The following is a 25,823-nucleotide window of genomic DNA, read 5'->3' on the forward strand; positions in this document are numbered from 1 at the left end:
AGACTCGAAAAGCTGGACTGGACAGTGTCGTATAAATCGCGGACGATTACCGCGCAGACAGGAATGCTGTTCGCGTGCCACCAACCTCGGAGCAGACATCTAACATCTCGCATTGGAAATCTAAATGAAATTCGATCGGACGAGGAAGCCCGAAGCTTTCCACGATTCAATCCTCGTAGCCAATCGAGGGAAAAGTGAAACCGCCTTTCTCGGCCCTCCACGTAATTCGATTCGATCTTCCTTCGGGGCTGTCTTTCTCTCCCTCCTACGCCCCAACGTTTTACCCTGCTCCCTTCGCGCGAAATAATCCAAGAAATATAATTCCCCGCGAGCAAAACCGCCCGCCAAGTTTCATCGAACAAAGTGGGAAACACGGACGATGCATTCTTTGAATCGAACCGAGGCGAGGCGAGGGCCGTTGCGAATCGAACGATCCTGAAGAGGAGCGGCAAATTGAACGACCTCAGGTCATAGAAAGAAGGGGATCTTTTTCGTAAATTGCTCCTTCTATGGCAGTTGGTGAAAGAAGATTTCATGAAAATACGTGAGCTGATTTATTCATATGCATTCGAATATTAGAGAGCTTTTCTGGGAGATCTGCTAAGTAACCTTAGCTTTACTAACGGTAGAAAATATTTTATTTATTTTAACAATTTCTATGCAGCCATAGGAATTATTTTGCACAAATATTAATATAAAAATAATTTCCATTATGTATCTACTATTTAGATTTTTGTAACTCCTCATAGTAATAAAAGGGTTAAATAGTTTTTCTAATAATAATAATATCACTTTCCAAAAAGTGATTGTAACCATTTCTATTAAAAAAGAAAATAACCTACCCTTTTACTGTTATACAATAGTAAACGTAAACTCATTACGTGTACAACCCCATAATACAATTTCAACCCATTGCTGAATGGTCTAACCAGTATTTCTGGAACGTTATTTACACATTTGCATTTGTCCAGGTAATTCAATAGAGGAGCGTTTGTTATCGACGACAAACAATTATTATAGCCATTACCAACGAAATGAATTGTCGCTAAATGAAACAAATGATATTATGCGCGATAATATGGTAATTGATTGGATTAATTTTGTCCATAGGAATCCAGGGGTTACCATTATACAATAGTTAACGTGACGATAGGCCATCTTTCTTTCTTTTTCGTTTAACCGATTCCACTTTCTGTTGGCGTCGACAGTTTCTTTTTATATATTGAACGATCTGTGAATAATCTTGGAACGAGCGGGGCTGTCCGCAAGATTTATTGAACGAATTCGAAGGCGTTACAGGGAGGAAAGATATCACGAAAAGGGGATGAACAGTGAATTCTGCGCAGACGAAGCAACACGAAACTGGCATCTGCTATGAATTATATTTCAAGAATATCGCTTTATTCATTTTATTAATAGATTCAAAGTTTTTACGGAAATAATTGAAGTTTTCCTTTATTCAATAGTAAAATCAAAAGGGGTACAAATTTTAATTATAAAATTTATCAACTACTGAAGTAATATACTGAATATAAAAAACAAAGCTATTGTTCTCGATATTCAGTTTTTATTAATTTTCACAGTAAAATATTCAAATACCAAGAGAAAATTAATAAATAAAATATATTAATTTGTTATATTTCATTTATTGGTACAGTTTCAATCACTGTGTCGAGTGAACTAATGATCGATTTTCTGTTTCTTTTTTTTTATAATACATCTTACAATAAAAAATTTGTAATTAAAATAATTGTTTTATCTTATTCCTTTAATTAGAAATTAATTTTCTCTTATTAATATTCCAAGTATGTAATATAGTAGACTTTCGTTATATTGCCGCAGATGGGGACAGAAAATTTGTCAAGCTTCCGAATTTTCAATTCGAGGTAAAAAAGGGAGATAAAAGTGTAACATGTTCATAGGACATGATGGTGAAAGAGTGGCACACGAAAATTTGTGCGAAGGTCAAATCGCTCACGTGGAAATATAAACGAGAGTCTACTGTGTAACGCTATTACCAGTAAAACATCGTTTAGAAGATTTACGATTACACGTGACAATTACCATACTATTAACAAGATTGAGAATCATCTCTGCCATTCGCGTACCTTTATCACCCTCTATCTCTCTTTTCTCACCGAAAGGTTAGAATATAATCTCAGAACGAAAGAGGTTCCAAGATTTATGGAACCAATCGAACGGTGGAACATCTCTTGTATCCTCGCGTAAGGTATTGCAGAATCAGATCGAAACACGATAAAAGAAGATTGTGGAATTCGAAAAGATAACAAAGAAAAGAAAAGAGTTCTTTGCAAGCGTTTGTAAATTTATTCAAAAAAAAAAAAAAATGAAAGAAATCTATTTTATGCATCTTGTTAAAATTGTTGAAATTTTTTATTGTAACAGAAGATAATTAAAATATAAAATTTTAAATTTTAAATTAATCACTACTAATTTCTTTTGGGTTGATAATTTGTTACATGTTTGATATTTCTTAATTTTTAATTAGCTGCAAATTGATCGTATGTCAAATTATAAATTAATAAAATCACTTATTTATACAGGCAGCTTTGAACTTTAAAACATACGGGTTAAAAATGAAGGGAGATATTTTTCAACACGATGTTACGCTAGTTGTAGACATAAAAATGTACGAGAAAAGTAAGCCATAAATTTTCGGAGATAAATGAACGGAATGTTGACATACCATCCATCACTTTTTGCTGCTCTTCACTACGATGCATAAAAATGTTTCAGCATTCCTTTCGCATTTCTATTCACGAACATTTTATTGAATTTAAATCGTTCTTTAATTTATCAAATTAAAGTGAGCTTTTCTACTTAGAGAACAATCCGTGTATTATTAAAATTGGTAATTAAATTCGATTTGATTAATAAAACCGAGTTTTTGTTTTTAATTATTTATTTTACAAATAAAAAAGATTGAATTCATAATCACATGTTATTTTTTAATTTTGAAAAAGAAAATATAATTTGAAATAATAAAAAGTATATTTCTTATTTAACACCTACCATCAATTTTTCTATTAAATAGTTTCCAATAATTGATATCAATATTTTTGTGTTAAGACTGATAGCAAAGTTTTTAACGAATCTTTTTCGTTAAATACTATTTTTCTTTTGTTTATTGTGAAAACCATGTATGTTAGAATTTATTACTTAACTGTGAAACAGGACTGACACGAATTAACGTGGACATCCTGTATAAACTAACCAATCTACTGTGTTGTTTACTTCTCACTAGCAACTTTTTGTTGTACTACTTCATGGATTTCTTCACACAATTACAGGTCGGACAGCGTAAATTTTTAATTGAAGCTGCTACAGGCGATTTAATAAGATAACACCGATTAATGGTAGAAAATAATAGCTATCGAAGGAACCTGTCACTTGCAACTTTTTATGCAACTCAGCCTTGCCAACAGTACATCTGTTATTTATAATAATTGTCGATGTCGTAGGATAATCTGTTCGATCATCCTTATCTAAGTGATTTGCATTAACCGAACGCTTGCTACTTGCTTCATTTCTGAATTAATGACATCCTGAACAACTAACCGATCAATTTTATCACGTTCGTGGGCTGATTTCTAATTTCCAGTTTTTTTTCTGCATAATCAACGAAATAAAACTAGTTATGATTACCATATTCTTATGGGTTTCAATTAATTTGAAATTGATTGCATATATTATTGGGGAAAGTTTCATGTACATATTAAGTGCAATTATGATATTATTTTATTACTTTCATGCATTTATTAAATAACGCAATTATTGAATCTCATTTTAACCATAAAAAGGTATCATGAAATGTTTTTAGGGTTAATATTTGATGTTTAATTTAAAGATTTAAATACTCCGTGACAAATAATATCATATAAATATTAATTCTTGCAAGGAAATTTCAAGCAGAAAACTCGTATTACAATCGTTTACATAGTGTGAAAGATGTTCTAGGTCGAAGGGAGAAATAAGCGAAGTACGTAATTGAAAGTACATAGATCTTTCTCTTCAGGTAGTTCAGGTACTTCAGTTCTCTTTGATAGCTTCACTCACTAAACATTTAAACAATCAGCCAATGCAAACGAATTGATTATTAGTAAAAATTAGAAGTTTCGATTTGAATTTAATTTATCTGACCCGATACTTCACATCGTTAATTGAAATTTCTTGAAGATACTTATCATGTGATCTGTGAAGTATGTAACTATTCCGATTATATATTTACTTTAATAGCAAATACTTGAACTCTGAATAATCAACTCTAACGCAATCTTATTCAAAGTTTGTGTAGCATACGAAAATTTGTACCTAAGTACCCTTCGCGATCAATTCAGGCTTCTCGAAGGAAACGGTGATGCTCCGGGTTCCCATCCTTCCCTCTAGACATCCCGAGGGAGAATGACCATGTAGAGAAGAGGGCCCCATATATATAGGTCTGTGGCACGCCCCACTACTTGCACATAAACGTTTACGCGGGGAAAAAATTATTATTTAAATACTTTGGTATTCGTACCTTTCAGTTTTATACGTTATACTAAATTTTTCAATATTTAATAATTAACAATTATATTATTTTGTTTCTAAACCTTAATATTAATATTGTGAAAATTAAAATCTCTAAATTAAAAAAACTAAATCACTAAATAATATTGGTACAGAATTTATAGGGAAGAGAAAATTCAGGTAAATTATACAACACTTTAAACAATAGCATGTCGAAATGGTGCACACCTACCTAATAATTATTTTCAAAGAAACTAGGCTTTGTAGTTTCATTTTTATTCTAATTTTTTTCATTACTCTGTATGGCACTTTGAATGGTGATTACGGTTAAAAACAGGTTAATAAGTGGAATCATAATTTCAAGTAATAATGAAAAATCGTGCAATAAATATTTATAAGTAAAATTGCACGAGCTTGGAGAACGATAAAAGACCGCAATGCGGAGGTACTGATTTGACGCAATGGAAACAAGAAGGGAAAAAAAAAGGCCACCAATAAACAGAGTACATATGTAGGACGGTGGGCCAGCGAAAAGTCTGACAACGAGGTCAACGAAAGTGAAAAATGGAGCAATAAGATGCACAAAATAGCTGCGTAGTAAAATACGAAAATAGGAAGGTTTAAGGCCGTATTGCGCATGCCAAATGATATATTACGTTCGCATCAGTATGTATTTTCGAACAACTAACGTCTGTCTTAAAGTGGCATCTACAAACTCATTCTTCGTACGTAATAAACATCGAGTCATTCTGTAAATTAATATGGTCATTCATTTCGAACGAAGACAAAGGATCATTCATTTCAAACCTTTAAACAAAAAAATTAGCAAATAATGCAGAAAATATTAATAACACCTAACTAGAAAATACTAATAATAAAATATTTTCAAATAAATGTGCTAATGTTAATGACAGGCTCTCCTTTCTCTACGATGTAATTTTACCTAGGGAACCCTATGCTCGACGCTGTACTCGGACAAGTTACGATAATCATCACCTTCGCAAGAAACCTACCCAATGATGAACCAATCTCTGATTCGTATCGCTGTGACAAATGATAGTACGTATGAAAGGAAAGACGAAGAAGCAACCGGAGCTACTGCAATGGTCATCCGAGGCGGTAACGCGTGGGTGGATGAACAAATAGAGTGTCGAAACGCAGCTTTGCAGTCTGACACGATAGAAATAAGATGGTGGAAGGTGCGGAGGGGAAGCATCGCGAGAAACTATCAGAAGATGGGTCAGGGGCTGCGAGGGAGGAGAAGAGAATCGGGGCAGCCTGTGGGACGCCGAGCCGCCAAAGAGTCTGGCAACGAGAGCAAACGGGCGCCGCGACGTCGCCTACTTTCCTCTCCGTCCTATATATGCATACGTTGAATACGTATAATCACTTGTGCATACGCGTGCAAGCGGTAGAGAGGAAGTGAAACCGGAGCAAAGGAATCGAGAGAGATGTAAGGTGGACCGATGCGTTCGCCGCGAACGTGGCCAAACGCTTCAGCTACGAGGTCACGATGTCGCAAGATTTCCTATGCTATTTTTCGCTCGTTTCCCATCCTCGTCGCTCTTTTATAGCATCGTCTACTTCTTTCTCTCTTACAGCTCAACCCTTTGCTTTGCAACACGGAGTCGTACCACTGGTACAGCTTATGACTCGAACGTGACAAACGCAGGTCGTATTTGTAACACAATTCAATGGTAATTTAAGTTGTCGCTATTTTTCAGGGCTTGTTAACTCTTCCCCTACTAATGGAGTATGTTATGGCTCTTAAAAATATATTCTTAATTAGATAACTTTAACACGTTAAATGCTAGGAGGATCATAGGCATGCTTGAATAATTAAAAGAAAACAATAGAAAAATATTATTTCAAATAATTATGCTACTGTATAAATAATGTAAAATAGCATATAAAAGCTTGAAATTAAAAATTTGGAAATTATTCATATTGTTAATAATTAGAACTTCAATACTCCAAAGCAATGCCCATTTTTACTGTGTCAGTCAAAGTGTTAATGATTTTCATATTGTAGATAGTTTGCTTGTATTATTTATGTTGAAAATATTAAATTAAGTATATTTATTGGTGATGTTGTTTTCCATTGTCATAAGGAAAATGAACAATCTCACAAATTTTCTTATTTTTTTCTTAATTCGTCTTGTTATTGTCACTTGAATAAGAAAATATAAATATATTAAGATAAATTGTTGTATCTCATTGTAAATAATATACATTAAGTGAATTAAAATAATATCCAATTAAATTTTAAAATTTAATACCGCAATATACCGTAATTTATAGCTCAAGTGTTTTTCCAACGTTTATGCAAATTAGAGTTAACAAAAATAAACGTTTTGTAACTGTCGTACCATTGCCAAGTTTGCCTCGAACGTTCCTTTCAATTTATCATACTTGTACAGATACTTCAAGGTGTTCGACACGTGATTCATTATAATTTTTATTGCAACTTGCATCAATTTGTTACGTATAACAAAATTTTTAGATTTATTAAAATTGATCTTGAAATTAAATTGAAAGAAAATTTATAAATATACGTCTTTTTTAATCCTCAATGTGCATATATTTATTTTACACATAGTTAATTGTATAATTAATCAATTTCTTTTCAGTTCAACTGGGGATGTCGAGTTAACTCGTCATTGGGACATACTTCCCTAAATTTAAACTCGATACACTTAACTTTTTAACTGGTGACGAGTTAACTCGTCATTGGAAAATCCTTCCCCAGAGTACATGACGAGTAACCTAGTCATGGAACTTTGAACCTAACCCACGTAAATTTAATTTAACTTGATATAATTTTAGCCTTTTCGACTGGACGTGACGAATTAACTCGTTATAATTCATTTGGCGAGACGCGTGAAAAAAGCTTTTGGTACATTGGTTCTCCAGTTAAAAGGTTATAACTGTTTCATAAAAAAAAAAAAAAAATTGAGGGAAACTACTCTCGTGTTGATAGAGGTCTTAAATAGCGTACGAAATATGTCTGTGTTTATAAGTTGCATGAACTTTCTACAGCACCTAATAGATAAACGTCACGTCTCGGTATAAATGAAGCTCTTTGATCTCGCTCGTTTCCATTCATCGAGCATGTTTAAAACGAAGTACAACAGTGTCATTTTATTTGCGATAATTAGAATGTTTGCATTGAAAGTCCTCGTAGATACGATACGAAATCGTACGCGATACACGTTCCTCCCCTTTTATTTATCCATCTTCGCGATTTAGCTATTCTTTCTTCAACGGTGACGTGTGCAGAATATCGTCTTCTTCGAACACTTCACATTGTGCAACATGTGGCGATTTTTCTTGCCTCTCTTTCTTCACTTTCATTTTTCTCCTGCGGTTTCGAAGTCAAACACGTAACAAAGAACAGAATCAAACGTGCCGATGCCTGCAACCGACAGCAGGTACGTGTCTGTTTTCCCTCGGCAAAAAGTGAATACTGTTTTGTCTCTACAGTGTTTTATATTTTATTTTGCGTGCACGACAATGAGCGTTGCACTTCGTCATGTTTTGAATAACAACATTGGCAATTGTTCATTCAGCAACAAGAAAACAAAGCCGAGTCTCTGGTTCTGTATCGGCAACAAACAATTGTAAATTTCAACCCTTCGATACGATTTTGAAAAATTTTAAATTCCGTTGGAAAATATTGGCCGTGTGTAGGTATATAAATTTGAATACTGCGGGGATCACCGTCATCATAAATTTAGTATTAATATTTAAAAGAAAAAAATTACAGAAAATAATTATAAATATTATATTAATTCCATAAAGTAACAAGTGGAAAACCTAAATTGAAAAATTAAACCTTTTCCCAATTTTCAACCCCTTCGCTACCGTTGCCTTTGTGGGAAACTGTACTTGTACATTTATAAATTAAATTATCATGTAATAATTTTGTTTATCAAATTTTAGTTGTAGCGAGAAATATTTTGGCGTAGGTATTATATGAATATTTTTATTGCATGTTTGCTATTGAAAAAATATACCAAAATAAAAGAGAAATTTGTGCACGAAAAACTATGAAAAATTTCACCATTCCTTTTTCATCGTCAATCTGTAGAGAAATAAATTGAACTTCTGTCAAAGGGCAGCGAGTATAAAAGAGTTCACACACAAAATTCGGTTTGTTGCTTTACCAAAATCAAAAATTCTGAAATCGTGTATACCGTTCATTCAAATGGCACCTTTTTCGAGAATACATGTATTGATTTTAAAGAAAAACAAAAATATATGTTCTAATAAAATATCAAATTGTAATGAATTGTAATTTTACTTAAAAAAATATTTAATTCCAACTTGATAATCACTTGACGTTTTAACTTGACTTCACACGTTCGTTCTAATTAGCAAATAATAAGTTTCGTTTCAGTGCCATTTACACGAGAACGTTGCATTAATGGTACAAGTAAAACTGTTGTCCAGAATGATTTACATTAATCACAGTAGAATTTGCATGCAGTCGCCCATTCTCTCTCGACGCGTTGTTTCGAATGGGAACGATTCACGTTCTAATTACGCTGTTACGAGATGCAACCGAATTCAAGAATTTTTACACATCGGTTCTCTCTGTTATTATTCCGTTCGCGATTCCTTTGCTGCATGATTCAAACCGTCTGCATATTAATTGAAATGTCACGTTCAAACGATTTTACGCAAACTTTTTTTTAGAATACTTTTCAATTTATTTTAACCCCCTATGGACCAGTGTAACTTCGAGGTAACATATCAAATTCAAAACTTTTTTTCATTATGTAACATTGTAATCTACAAATATTGTTACAAAGGAATGGTATCAAAGTTCATTTTTCTTTTTGCCTAATTTTGTTAATGTTAAAATTGATTCTTTAATGTCAAAAAATTCTTATTAACTTTATTAGAATTCATATAAAAAATTAATTTTATATTTTATATTATTTGCATTTTCTAAATTTTTAAACTATTACTTGAATAGTAGCTTTTAGTGTATGAAACATTTTCGTTTAAAAAGTGATACGCCTAGTTTTAAGTAAAAATTTCATTGGACACATTTTGTAGGTGTAGATCACGATTGACGCTGCACTCGGTTGACAGCCTTCCCGTTTCAAATTTGCACGCGTTTAAATAACTTTGTCACTATGCGTCAAAATGTCTTTGTTCTGTTTTTGGAGCACGTTTTTCCTTCTGCACATGAAACATTTTGACGGACACTTGATATTCTATAGTATCAAGTATTAACCAGGTCACTTTTGAATTTGAAAAAAATCATTTTGATATCACAATTCAGTATTGTGTTATAGAATTATTTATTTTATTCCAGGGCGATTAATAAATATTTTTTTTTTTAAACCTCAAAAATCGTATAAATTTTTTGAAACACTCTCTATAATTCTGTCCAAAAAATCTTTGCAATCAATATGCTAATTTGAGTCTGAGAAGCTCACACGATGCACGTAACGCCCTTAATTGTACATACGCAATACACATCCATAAAGGTAAAAAATAAAACGCTGAAACATGAGTCGAGCATTACAAATTCCCGCCTTGAGTCGGCGTAACTTTGTTCGAAATCCAAAGTCCAGTCACGGGATGCAAATGTCTTTGCTCCTCCTCTTTGCACTTCTGATGCAGCTCATTTTTGCCCGATGCGTCTACCACGGCGATTCTATCGCGAGCTAAAGCTGTTCGCCACTCGCCTTTGATAGGGAGAGACAGATCGACAGAGAAACCGAGAAAAGAATCAACCGGCAACGAGGAGAACCGTGTACGTGCTTGGAAATCGTTCCGGAACGATGACTCGATCATTGACGAACATGTTTCAAGCATACTGTGAACCAACACGTTTCTCTTGCGAACCCTTTCCAATGGCGAACCATTTATCGATACGCGATGCACCTGTTCTCCGGCGACGAAAGAAGAATGAAACGAATTATTCATAGACGGAATTGTCTTCAGAAGTTTTCTTCTTTTGCATTTTTCATGAAACCAGGTTTCTTGACTTAACTAAATATTCAATTTTTTGTGAAAATATTTTACAACATAACGTACAGAAATTATTGTACTTTACAAAAATTCACTGTCAGGAAGAATGAAGAATTTGATACAAGAAACATGTGAAATGTCATTTTTTCAAAAAAGTGATCTCTGGGGTCCAGATATATGTTTCCAAAAAATCAAAATTTCTAAATTTTGCCTATTTTTAGATATTTCAGAGCGGTGTATTTGAAATTTCAAAAATTATGATAACCCATACTTATCAGAGCAACATTGGACAATTTTGTTGTAAAATTGGTGGCTTTAAAATTTAAATTGTAAATCATAGATTAAATCAGCAAAGACTCGTCTCTGTCATTCGAGGGTTAAATAGTGAAATCTCCTAACGCGTTAGTAAATCCCGTATTTACAGCCAAGTGTAAAAGAGGTTCAAAGCATCATGCATTGTCGTTCGGCGACGTTTTGTCGTTCCAAGGAGGATCGACGACGTTAAAAGTGCCGTGGCTCGTAAAAGTCCACGTACAAATTCGAATACGACTTTAATGCTTCCGTCGCCGGATACATAAACCTGGAATACACTCGAAGCCGAAGCGGCTGTTTGTCACGATAACATACTTCACAAGATACCGGTCCTACTTTTACGAATTACCCTCTTCGATAAAAAGTAAGTTTCACTTGAAACACTTTTCGAATAACAAATAATTTGGAACATAATTGGGTGAAAGGATTAAAATGAGTCATGCACCGGTTCTGTTAAACGAATGCAGTCATATGCAAATTTGTTAAAATTTAAACGAAGTACTCTAAAATCCAAAATTCTCAACTATTAATGATTTATATTTTGAAAATAAATTTTTTTTTAACTCTCTGACTGCTAAATATGATGGTGATATCTCGGATATGCATCCTTCCTCGTAGACTTCCCCGGGGAAAATGAAATGTAACGAAAGGGGCTTCCTATACATGTAAGTCTCAAACCCCCCACCACTTGCATATAAACATTTGCAAATATTTTTCAACTATTTGTACCTACTTTCAAATGTACCTACTTTCAAAATTTAGTTTACCACTAAATTTTATATTTAATAATTACAAATTATATCATTTCTTCTAATTAATTTCCTATTTTTTAAAAATTAACATCATCTTTCGAATTTGATTAATTTTTTTACTTGCACGTTAAAAAAACCGCGATACATAGTTACTCTTAAGTGATCAGAAACTGGGTTCTTGACTATATGCAATTAGTAACAAACACTGATAATTTCTAGTTAATCATACGTACCAGATAGAAACAATCGTCAAATATACATATCGACACCTGATATGAACAACATTGTAACTTTTACTACGTTGCTTTTTAACTACAATACAAACGTATTTGAGAAAACTTTTTTTCTGTCTAGGAATTATTTAAAAATGAAACATTATAACTCTACATTTCCTAACTTTTGTCTTCAAAAATATTATATTTTGAATTATAAAAAATATTTTGTTTAAAATTTAAAAATACTCAAAAAAAAGAAGAAAAAAGCTATACTCAAAAGCTTGTTACACTAGCAGATGTAAAAAAACAGAGTCAATAAATTTGTAAATCCTAGCATAAACTAGTTACAATGCTGATCATATCAGGTGTCGATATACGTGCAGTCTACACTGACAGTCTTTACTGGAGGCACATGTGCATCCACAGCAGTCAAAGGGTTAACCACGGTGCATATTTTTCTGAGGATCTCAAACGAACGTGCAGACAAATATGAAAGATAAAACAACAAGTGTACTCACTCTCCGACGCGTTCGCCATTCCAGCATCGTTTGTCAGGATACTCTTCGCAGATCGTGTCGGCCAAAGTGCCATAGAAGGTCCTTGATCTGACGACACTGGCCAAGAAATTACCCAGCTGCACGTACAACTGAGTTGGTACTGTTCTATGCGTGCCAGCCGATGCAGCTGCGTGCATCTCCAAGTTGTTCGACGTCGATTTCCCCGTTGCAGCTGCATCCGAACCCGTAACGGACCCTTCGTTCGATGGTTGCAGCTCCGAACGACCGCACACTTTTCTCACCTGAAACACGTCAACATATCTTTCTTTACCCTTCTGCAATTCAAGGTTCAACGGGCTATGATTCTTGTGTTAAAAATATCCCTTTGATTGTTCTTTCGCTACGGCGTCTTTTCTTGCTTTATTGCACGTTCAATGGACAGAAATTTTTTTCGTAAATTGATTGGCTCGTGGAGAAATACGAGATGCTTTAAGCTTGAAAGTTTTATTGTGGGTTGTTGATGGAAAAGAAAGGGCGTTACGGTCTGGGATAGCGTCGGTGAGTTAAATAATTTAGTCGTTTGTCTAGCGAATCTCTTTATTCTCGATACTGGCTCGAGGAAAGCTCAAGCACGAATGAATGTATCGTTCGTAGCCTAGCGGCCCCGGAAAGTAAATTTTATCTAATATTTTGAAAATACTTTTATTTTCTATTATTTATAGAAAATACTAATACGAATATTTCTAATTAGATAAATAGAACAATAATCACTAAATGTAGATACCTGCATATTTTAGAGGAAGAAATCGAATATCAGCAATAAAAGACTCATTCAAACTAATTTAAATATAATGAATAAAACGTGTACTACCAAACACAATAAAAATGAAAATTTCATGGAATCAAACATACGGAATTTAAACTGAAATATATTTCATTTAATAACAGTATATTAAAAGAACAAAATTGTAAAACAATATAACAATTTATCAATTGCACACTTCACTGAATAATATTAATAGCCCTATAAATAATCATTATTTAATAAAAAAGAATTTTATGAATAAAACGTGTAGCGTCAACCACACTCAATATGAAGTACAATATAAATGAATAAATTGAAAATTGTATACAATAAAACGTATAGAATTCAGTTTAATAACAGTATATTAAAAAAGGAACACTTTTTTCAAAACATGATATTTTCAGAAATGTTTCAAATAAATACTTCAATGAAGAAAAATAATGGCCGTATAAATAATCATTATTAAGAGAGAAAAAGAAGTTCTTTTACATTTTGATGTTCTTGTAACTACACTTCAATTCTGGTTTCCAACGAAACGTGTAAAGCAGTAGGTCGATACAAAATTACCATGTGCTCAGCTAGATTGAACCCTTTCACTCGTTGAAATATGAATGCATTTATCATCGTACAGCTCGTCAGCGGGTACTTCAATTTTCTGAATAGCGACATCGGTGAAAAAAGAATTCGCGGTCGATGACTTGCCGCAGACGGCGAATGCAATTAACTTTTCGCCATCTGCAAAAAATTATGTCGAATTTTCACCGACTTAACATTTCTCATTCCCTGAAACGGTTCGCGTTTCACGGCTCTGTTTTCCGGAAATTAAACGAGTCTCGCTCGCGTTCACTGCAAAATCGTCCATTCGTCACGTAACCGACGCTAATGTATTCGTTCGCAAGAAGCACGAAGAATTATCATCACCACGGTATAGAGCTTATAATTTACGAGTGTCAAGCGATATTATTATCTTCAATCGTGTTTCCCTTTTTTCTGGAAAATCTAGTCATGGTAATTTCATATCAATATTTATAATGGTAAAAATGTTGATGACGAAGTAGATTATGTTAAGTCGAAACGAGTATATAAGTGCTAGTTATTACTTAAGGTTTTATTTTAATGAATTTAGAGTAGACATTCATTTAGCGAAGTAATTAATTTCTCTAAAGAAGTGAAAAGTACTCTTTGTAGTTGGGCTTCCAGAAAGTATACGGGTTACCTGTGAGATATCGGGGTAGAGAAAAATTACCCGGGTACCCGGATTACTCGTCAGATACCTGAGTAGGCAAAAATTAGCCGGAAATCCAAGTATGTCAAGTACAATATTTTCCACTTAAATTTTAGTTGATTTCTGCAATAAACACCCCCAATTTTGCTGAATAAGCTAGAGTCTACTCAAGGATTAATAGTTAACTTATTTCATGGCTGATCGTATTGCAGGCATGTTCATAGAAACGTTTGCATACGCGATTGTCATTAAGGTTATCGTTGGTGCTTCCACGACCGTTTTCGTCCCAATTACTTTTTAACGCCAGCCATAAAAGGAAATAAGCCGACGGTCGAGCTTCTCGAAACGGTATAATCATAAAACCGGCCCTGTCGTAATTAAGACGGCACGCGTGGGCGTGCAAACATCGCTCTCCTCATCTTCGCCGATTTCCTTTTTATCTTGCTGCGTTATCCTCTCCTTCTACACTGTAAGATTCTATGCTTTCGATGGGATTCCTCGTCGTTTCTCCTTTGTTCTTTTTTAATGTCTGCTCTCATTCGTCTGGTGATTTCATTAGCATAGATCCTTCGACTCGTTTCACTTTAAAGGGTACAGGTATCAAAGTATTTTATAAGATGCTTCTGATATTTCAATATAAGAACTTTTTATGTGAAATTAGAGGATAATCGTGGGAAGAAGTGCACTCTTATCTTTTGCTGTTAAAATGAAGTTTCAGAGGAGCCATTGATTCGTTTTTTAAAATAATTTTCTATTTTGTGCACAGTTAAGTATTTTTATCTTCAGAAGTTTTGGGTAATTTAATTAAGTTATATAAATTAATTAAATTAACAAATCAGTCAACGTCAAATTAGGCACCGGAGCATATAGAATATTTTTTAAAATTATATTCTCCTAATTTTAGCCAAGTAATGCAACTTATGAAAATAAGGATATAAGGACGCGATTGCAATGAGACAGAGTCAATAACTGGCAATAGTTATTTTCTAATATTAAACGTGTAAAACAAGGATTTCCTAACGATCGAGATAACTGGATAGATAAAACGATCGTTCGACGAACGTAAGATCCGGGTTCAACAATTCTTTTTCACTTTACGATGCATTAGTTTCAGTTAAGTCGAAGTAGAACGAAGAACACGCCAATTACAGCAGCAAAACGCTTCATAATAGCTCGACGACGATAAACGGTGACCTCTTTTCTTTTCTCCGATGAAGGTTTATAATCTGCCCCGACAACCTGTCCAAGTTTTGACATCCATTTCCTGTTCGATACCCTTGATTTTGCTAATTTATCGATCATTATTCACACGAATGTGAATAACCTGTATTGTATCTCAAAATTAAGAGAGATTTCTTTTGAAAAATTTAAAAAAACTCTAAAGGTACTTTTACAGGTGATTATTAAGAAAATTATAGTCTACAATTTCAAACCAAGAACCCTTTCTTGGATGCTGGTTTCCAAGGTGCAAGACAGAGAATAATTACAATTGTAATCTAAAATACAGAAGGTTAAAATTTGTTATTATCTACATTAAATTTGTTTGGGAAATACACACGGATTTGGAGAAAGATTAATAAATATGGTAATCAAAGAGGTATCACACGATGTTTTAGTACGCATATTTGCAAGTTACTCTTTCCTTGGTCTCCCACGCCATTGTACCGAGGAAGGAGGATCTTCCGCCTCCTCCGCATGAGTACTCGGAGTTTCACCTTCGTGAAATGAAAGGAGGCGGCCGATAACTCTGCTCGAGTAGACGCGTCACCCTTGACCCGAAATATAAACGATAATAATGTATTCTACGCCGCGATTCTAATGAAGAAGATTAGAAGATTGGGAGATTATCTCGTGATAAGCGCACGCATACCGAGCCTCCCGCGACCTCTTCGTGCCGACGTTAATGTATGATAATGGACCGCGTGGTCGGGGACTTGAAACGATTTTGTATCTCGATAGAACGATGTCTCGTAACACGAAACTGCGTGGGAGAAGAATTGTTGGACATACTTCTTCTCTGTCGTCCACGTGCTTTTTTTTCACTCCTTTGTCTGATGTTTGTACTTCTTCTTATTCAATAACGTCATCTTTATTAACGCTTTGACTGTCATATTATTTATATGTGAGTGACGTTCATTATTTTTATGGTACTTACACATATATTCAGCAAAGAAACGTTTAAGATGCTTTTGATGCTCATTATTGCTAGAAACAAGCAATTTATTATAATTTATGGGGTCAATTTATCATCACTAACAAGTGTATTCATGTTGAGGAATGTATTCGTTTTATTTCAGTTATAGAGACAATATTTTGTTTTTGTAATTTTTACAAAACGAGAGCCCCAATTTTAATTTAACTCTATATTTCATATCATTTCTATTTTCTAAATTTTATAGTTCCATTTTTTAAGATTGAACTTTAATTATTATTACGATAAAATATCTAATGAACCTTGAAAAGGAGCAAAATTTTGATGCTCCAAAACGTCGCTAAAAAAGTAGATACCTATAGTATTATTTTTAAGTTTCCTTTACGTTTTATCGATTCTCGTAATTATTTTCCACGGTCGTAGAAACGGCAGTTCGTTTACAAGGATCAGCAGCTCTGCGAAATCAGAACTTGCTCGTTATTTGATCGCCCGGGCAAATAGAAAGGAAAAGAACAAAAAAAAAAAAATAGGAGCGAACTACTGCGGGAAATCCTGCGACTGCGATATCCCCTTCGTTTGCATACTGCCGCCAGGGTGGTCCGTGAACAATCGATATGCGGTTCGATGTTACCACGAAATCGGACGGTGAGGGTGGCAGTGGTATCGATGTCGGCGATAACGCGATATCGATGGCAAGACAGTAGGGTGAACGAACGTCGAGACCGCTATTCTAGCGCAATAGAACAACCAGAGCGTCGTTAACAGGGACAATGACGTGAAATCTTACTGTTCACCGGTAACGCGATATCTCTTATGTATAGTGTTGGCTTGGTGGTTCGTTTAGACTCGCTTCCTTCCGGTCTTCTCGCTCTTTTCTCTTTTTCACTCCCGATGCCACATACACCGAATAATCCCCCTCGCGCAGATGAGTCATGGGTAAATGATAAGCAAAGGTGTAAATTCGACCCCCCTGAGAGAGACAATATTTCCAAGAAATATTCTTTGGTTTTATTTATACGATGACATGCACATAGATAGTTGTAAATAAAGAATTATTATCCTTGGTGCATTATTAGGGTTGAATTAATTTGGAATAAAAATCTAATTTTTAATCATTTTTTTAACCCTTTGATGGCCACACACTTTGTGGAACTTTTGATTTTTACAATTTTTCCTCCCACTCCATAATATACTTTTATCTATTGATGAAATTATATTCAAGTTTTATTTTTAAATTATGAATTTTTTAATTGGCAAATATCAAAAAGTTTAATCGCTAAAGTCATATGGTATCAAAGAAGCCACAATATCGCAATGACAAATTTTTTTTATAATAAATTACAGAATAACCGTCTGTAATAATATTATTAATAATTTTGCAATAATATTATTCACATTTATACCAATAAAATATTAATTGAAATTACTTCCACACAATAATTGAAAATATAAATAGAATTCAATTGATCGATCAGAAACATCAAATTTATCACTAACGGTAAAAGTAATAATTGTTTCAACTGTTAAAAATAATTTATCAAGTGAACACGTGTTTGTTTCACATGGCATTATCAATTGCTTTAAAAATTAAGAAACAAAGATAACAGTCAAAGTAATAATTCAAAAGGATTATGTATGTATATTAAATAAACGAGGTTAATTAAAGTTATTATATGTTAATGAAAATATTAAAGGGATTACAAGAATGTTATTACAGTTTGGAAGGCTTTGAAATAATTACTCTTTGAAAAGGAATAATATTATTTAAATATCTCAACGTATAAAATGGTCTCTACGAATTTAATACGTTTAATCTTACTGATATTCATCTGAATGATAAAAACGAATGAAGATGTAAACGGTACTAAGAACTTGAAAGGATGAACAGAGGATATCCAATATTGGATGAATGCTTTATGGCTTACATAGCTCAGAAGGATGAATACACCAACAGATGTAGAAATACATACTCGACGTTGAATGGAATGGAACATTTTAGATATTTGTTCAACGAAGAATCGGATACACTCTGCTAAATAGTAAAATACTGTTAGCAAAAATATTTCTTCCACAAAAGCAAATTAACTGTCCGTATCCTTAATAATTACTTCCAATCTGTCGGACCACACACGTCCGTTTCCACTGTGGTAGACAACGTGTGAATAAACGGTTGGAATGCTAGAATGGGAATCCTTCAAATTCCACATTTAACCCTCAGACAGTGGGTAGCACGATATGTAATCATACGCACAATGGATACTGGATCAAGTTTGACCCAACAATAAAAATATTTTTCCACATATTTCTAAGCAGCTCTTTAATTTTATATAATAATCCAATGAAAAATATTAAGTTATTATATAATTAAATAATCATTCTTCTTCTATATAATAATATGTATTATCATATTTTCTTTTTTTCACAATATTCTGATAAAACATTTATTTTGTTACATGACATTGTGATTCCATTGTTAGCTGTAGAATACACTGGTATAGTTTGTATGGAAAGTGGCGGGACACCCTGTATATTGATTTTGCACCGTGGTTCCGGTATTCATACATACCAAAATTTCCTTGGGCTCCATTCGTGTCGAAATTTGCATAGATACACACAATCTGTACAATCGAAAGTGCTGAAGCAATATGCAAACAGTGACATCGAACTGTACGTATATTCGTATAGTTCATCGAATCCGTAAATAGAATTTTCGTTCATCTATTTTTCATCATACGCTACATTCAAATTGGATATACATATTCATCCCTGTATGTGCAATTTAAGTAACCAGATTTATTGCATGTTATCATTAACATGCATATTGCAGCATTCAAAATTCCAAGTTTGTGCTCTGAAAATTAAAAAGATTTTAAAAATCAATTGCTTTATTAAATTTCATTGTCTTTCAATCTATTTTCATTCTACTTAAAAATTTTCAAAAAAGCAATATCACAGTAGCTATATTGTAATTTAAACTTTTCTAATTTATTTCTTGAAGAATAAAGAATTTTAAATAACAAGCAAATTTTCATTACAGTATTGAAGTTTCAATTAAAATTTTTTATTTTAATTTGAGATAATACATCATGAAAATTCGAAAATATTATTAATCTTGATAATTAAACAAAAAAGGAGTGTAAATGATTTAAAAAATACAGAAACCACCTGTATTAACGGTATAGGGAAACGTTTTGTTCAAGAATCGTATTTCAATTCCTTCCGTCAACAAGTGGAACTCGGAATTTCAAAGATTCATACCGCTATGACAGGCATTCAGAAAAGTTGTGCAGAGTGCAAGGCCTGTCCTCAAACACTGATGAATAACACATCCTGCCCTACCTACGAGACAATACCATTCCGAGGGTCCTCGACTATCCATACACATGCTCGTATGTCCTGTCCAGACGACACGAGTCATGGTGAAGAATATAAAATACCATATCTATTGGAACTTTACCTTCTACAATACCGAAAGCGACAAACGACTGACATTTCTTCCTCCTATGCATATGTATGTAAGTATATATATTCACATTATATGTACCTGGAAAATTTTATGTAAACCCAAAGAAAACATCTGGGGTATACGTTTTTGTGTATTTGAATTCTAAGTGTTGGAATACTTGGAACTTCGATAATTAGAATATTTAGCTTCCTAAGTTTAAAAATACTTGAATTTTCAAGTATTCAAATATTCGGATTTCCAATGCTAGAATATTTGAATTTCCAATACCAGAATATTAAAATTTTCAAATATTCAAGTATCTGAATCTTCAATACTAAATTATTAAAATTTTCAAGTATCCAAATATTAGAATTTCCAGTACTAGCATATTAAAATTTTCGAGTATTCAAATATTTGAATATCCAACACTACTGTATTAAATTTTTGAAGTACTAAAATACTTAATCTTTTTTTTTTCACTCTTTTTAGTTTCAGCAAGATTATTTAAAAATGACTAATTTTCTACTTAACGCTTCAATTAGAGTTTCAATATGCCTTGCTACACATGTCCATTTCCACTGTGGCAACGAAAGCATTAAGACCACACTGTGTACACATTCTACTGACCAACGACATTAATGTATCATACACTGTGACTTCTTGAAGCGTCTGAAAAGGTATCGTTGCGTGTACGTAAGTAGAGACAAGTTTATTTCATGACAGACTTCCATTAGCTCGGTCGCTTCGAAAGCAGACTTGGGAGAGCTCAGACAGGGTGGAACGGAGAATCTCGTAACACTCTGCTGTACCTTCATTCTCTGCATTATAACGTACTCGCAACGCTGTCGGCTGTAACCATCGTCTTTTGCATGGATCACGTTCCAAGATAACGAAGGAAACCGACGATGGAGCTAATTCGATTACACTGTTCAACACATATTTGGACTTGTAACATTCAATGGGAGTTGTATCGTGATATCACTTCTGAATGAATCAGTTCACTCGTAAATCTAAGTTCGTAGACGATTATGATGGTAATTGAAAGATATGTTGGATTCCGAACTAATTAGATCCGGCTGCCTTTATTAATCGTAAGATGTCAACACTTGGTATGTTGGTTGGATACACATTGTGGCATTTAACAAAGGGATATTTTTAATTATTATTAGTGAAACAGAAATATTCTAAATATTTAAAATTATCATAAGTGAAAAAAGATTTTAGGCCAAAATTATTTTGCCTTTTAATAATGCTATAATTAATAAATATCTTGAATAATTTTAATAGATGTTATTGAAATCATTTGCATAATTTAGTGATGTTTATAAATGTTTTAAAATATACGACTGCATCTTTTACTGCATAGAATATTTTAAATTCGTGGTCTATGTAATTTTCGTCTCTGTGGATGATAATTAAACAGTGTAGAATAAATTTATTAAAACGATGAAGGATAATAGGATATTGTCAGACAACGCTTTTCAGTACGTGATTAATCTCCCAGGAAAGAGCTTTGCGTTGGAAAGGGGTAGACCATAAACGAGTTAATCTAAAACAAAATTTATCTAAAATCCAATTTCAAATCTACTTTGTATAACAATAAAATTAAAATTTAGGAACTTAAACCATTTTAATCAGTTATTTTATAAATATAAATGGCATTATATTTGCAACATATTTTGAAAAATAAAAGTGATCTTTTATTTTTAATTTATTTATATTTTCAAATAAGGATATAATTATTAATCAATAATAATATTCCATAATAATCAAAATATACTAAATTCATCAAATTACATTTCTATTCACAATTACTACTATTTGTAACAAACTAAATCTCTTGAATACCATCCGAAGCATTCGATCAGTTGATCCATAGCAAGCCGGTACCATAAAACTATTTTACGTTCCAATTATTGAGCGGTAGCAATGAAATAAAATCAGCATTAACCGCGAGTAACAACTAAAATGAAAAGAATAGTTGTGATAATAAATATCGATTACCGTGGGAAATAAAATCGTTCGAGATTCCATTCGCGAGTCATTAAGCTCGTTCGTCGATAAACGTAGCGACGGGATAGAGCTAATATTAAATCGTTGCGAATGCGACGTTGAAATTCGATAAGGAGCGGAGCCGATTCCACCGTGAAATTAATTCGTCTGTTTTAGCCAGGCTGGCCATAGTCAAAACCCTCGTTTATCAACGTGACGTTGTTTAAACCCATTTGATTTGTGCAGGTACAAACGAGGCTGGCCCCCTTGGACGAGGGGGATTTCAATGCGAAACGCCCGCACAAAAGCATCGCCTAAGCAGGAACTACAGATTATCCCCATTTGCACAGCTCTGTCTCTATGTGTGCACAGTGATCCAGTTAAGATTTCCCATACGTTTTATGTCGTTTGTAACCTGTATACAGGTTGTGTCATAAAAGGATCACCGTCATAAAAACAGTGAATTCTTTATGGCAAAAGAGATTGAAAAGTCCTGTATCATTTTTCATTCTGGGGCTTTATTTTCAATATAGAGTCATGGACCGTATAACAATGTAGTAAACTGTGGCAAGAGCTCTTATAATAGAAGCATAAATACGAAATAGTTTATTGAACATAATAGAAACGGTAATTAAAAACTTTTTAAGATCAATGAATTTTTATTTTAAAAGTTCTTACAATCCTCGTTTGTCAGATTCCTTGCAAAAAACCTAATTCAGAAATGACAAAATTATACAAATTAGAAACTTCCAAACTTCTCTGTAGAATGTGTGTGCTTAAAGTAGTTGAAAATCAAGTTCTCAGCATTAATAATCCTACTACGACTAAATGCTGAAGTTCGTGGAGCGAAAGATGTTCAACGAAAAGTCAGTTGAGTAAAGAGTAAACGCAGCGTCAGTTAAACATATGTAAATTTCACGCTGGAGATACAACACTGGTTTACTTTTTCAACAAAATTCTAGCTTCACTACAAGTTTCTCCGGTGCGTGTATCTTTAAACGGGGAAATCCAACTTCTGAAGAAGCGAAATTCAAGATAAAAGAGGAAGTTCCATCGCGGTAACCTTTTATCTTAAAATTCTTATAAGCTTCTTAAAATTGTACGTACTTTTCAGAAATTTGTAAATCCTTTACTTCACGAGTTTCTGAATTTAGTCCTTCGAGGTGCCAGAGGGACATAACTTTTGCCTAATAATTAAAATTTTGTATCAGATTTATCGGAAACGTAATAATATTATATTGTCGATATTATTAAGTTATAGGTACATGAAAAATTTAAATTGTAACAACAATGTTAGCGATAGTCTTAAATTAAAAAAAAAAAATATCGCATAAAAGATGTAATAGAAGTATCAGATTGTAATTAAAGTTGAGTAAAAAATTTTCTTCCATTCCCAATCTTAACTGGCACTGAACTCGATCAAACTTGACCCAGCCAATACGGAAATAAATTTCAACATGGTCACTTGAAGGACGCATACCAACACCGACAATCGGAACTTTCCTTCCGAGTTTCCCGGCGATATGTTTTGCAATTTCGCAAGAGAAACTCGAGGAGCAGGGAACTGTGTCCCGAAGTCACGTCATTGGTTGACAAGACTCGAGAGAGACGAAGTTCTTTTGCAGGCTGTCTCTCGACTTCGACCAACTGGATGAAGAATGAAACGCGAGAAACGCCGGCAGGCCGATTACTCACGAGTTCAAAGTTCAGCCAATTTAACCGAGTTGACGTCAGAGACACTCGTCCACTAGTTGGCACACGTTTCTAAACGCGAATCTTTAGGAAAGGTATCGATGAGTTGGATACCGTTTCCAATCACCTATTACCCGTTATTAACGATCCCATTCAGAGTCAATCGATGGTGTTTATTAATCGATCGAACGGTGGATGCTGGATCAATTATGATCCAAACCTACAAAGATGCTTCGACTACGAATATTCTCTCGTTAGAAACATATTAGGTGTGCAAATTAATTCGATGCTTCTTTCTTAACTGTAGATTTATTTGTAAAAAATTGTAGTAAATTCAATTGTTCTGATAATATGTTCTGATAAGTGATAATATTATAATTTATAAGTTAATTTATTACTTTGAAAACTGCTGAAGTATAGAGTGCACAGATATGGTCAAATAAATGAATATATAATAATGTCTCCTTTTGGAAAGTTATTTTATAGTTCCATATATCATGCCAAAAGTTTTTCACTTTAGCTGATTGGAGTACTTATGTAGGTCACACAAACAGTTTGCCTGGTCGGTCGCTCATCACTGACCTAAATCACTGACCCGAAGTTTCCGAAATATCTTCTTAGAGTACGAATTTTCCACCTCAAATTTTAAGAATTATTCCCACCCTTCACATACGAAATTTTGTTATTAAAAAAATATACCAAGACCTTTAATAAAAGATGATAAAATTCTCATAAACAGAGGGATTAATTTGTTCAAAACAAGGGTAAAAGTTTCATCGAAATTGTCGGTGGACACTTTGTTAATATTCTTTGCAAGAGGCGAGAAACACATTTATTTTCGTTTTGAACAAATATGAGATATTTATTTCGCGTAGAAATAAATAAGGATAGAAGGGAGAATCGTCTTTAACATTTTGCGAAGACGTTGAGAGTGAAGTTTTCAACTTATATTATGTTGGTTACGAGAAAACTTCTAGTCGTTCCTCCTGACAGAGACAGAACTTCGTTTTCGGTTTTTCTGGAGGCTTTCTGAGTTATGTAACATGAAATTCTCTGAGAATTTTTCTTTACGACAGTTTATGGTCCTATACTGTTTAAAGATATGTATTTCTCTAAATTATTCTCTAATTGTTCTGTTTCAACTATGAAAATTGCAAGGTTCTTTGATAAATTTAACCCGTTATTTTATTTTTCAGCTGCAACTTGAACATCAATCTCATCAAACAATTACTAAATCTGTTTGGCAAGGAAATCTCAAATAAAATGCGATATACGTTTCATCCAATTCAAACAGCTTTTATTCAATTTTATTCAAGCCTTGAAATTGGATGTAATAAAATAAATGGGAAAAATAAATTTAAATTACTTAAATAATCGTAAAATATGCATCACGTATATCCGAAAATAAATTTTTATTTAAAAAAAAAACAGAATTTCTTCAAAGATTTCCTCAACGATAACATTACTACGCTTATTTGTTTTCACAATGTATGGTCTGCATCAAAGAAGAAAAAGATTTGAAAAGTTTCATAATGTTCCACTTTAAAGAGAGAACTTTTAAAGCAGAGTTCCTAGCTTTTTCTTCTCTGTTTTAATAACAGAACTCTACAGTAGCTAACTTATGTATAGATCCTCGGTAAAATTTAAATTTAAATTTCCTTCAATTCCTATTACAAAGCAAGTAATTACTAACATAACATTTCAAAATTCAATTTGTAGTTGTGTTTCTTATTTTAATAAAAAAGCTGGTTTCTATTTTCACAAAAATAAAAAAATTATCAGCTACTTTTTTTCCATTAAAGTTGGTGATTGAACAAAAATTAAATACACGTTTGAACTTACAATTAGGTACGAGCGTACTGTGTTAAAAAGTAAATACCTACATATTTAGAAAAATAATATTTTGTTTTTTCGATTCTTATGAATCTTTATTAAAATTAAGAATGATTAGTGAGGAGCAAAATTAGCATAGTTTCCTTTATATAATAATATCTTGAATTTTTGATATGAATTTCACGATACAACCTCCTTAATCCGTTCCCTTGACATGAATGGAGGAAACCGGAAGTAAGAAGAGAACGCGTTATTCTTGCCGAAAATTTCGCTTCTGTTTTCTCCTGTTCTCCCTCTTGGAGAAGAGGTATATTTATTACTCTCTGGGGACAATCCTTTATAAACAAACGAGTCGAGCGTAACGAGACAAATACCATAAACGTGTAGG

General features: G+C 33.3%; 1 protein-coding gene across 1 annotated transcript in view; it reads right to left on the minus strand.

Annotated features, from left to right (window-relative positions):
* LOC114875648 (division abnormally delayed protein) overlaps nucleotides 1-25,823 on the minus strand; it is a 107,671-nt gene that overhangs the window by 17,507 nt on the left and 64,341 nt on the right. Inside the window, exon 5 of the mRNA XM_029186176.2 lies at nucleotides 12,313-12,593. Within this exon, the coding sequence (XP_029042009.1) occupies nucleotides 12,313-12,593 (281 nt within the window). The remainder of the gene's footprint in view (nucleotides 1-12,312; nucleotides 12,594-25,823) is intronic.

The sequence above is a fragment of the Osmia bicornis genome, chromosome 2 (genome assembly GCF_907164935.1).
Source record: "Osmia bicornis bicornis chromosome 2, iOsmBic2.1, whole genome shotgun sequence".
NCBI classification, from domain to species: domain Eukaryota; kingdom Metazoa; phylum Arthropoda; class Insecta; order Hymenoptera; family Megachilidae; genus Osmia; species Osmia bicornis.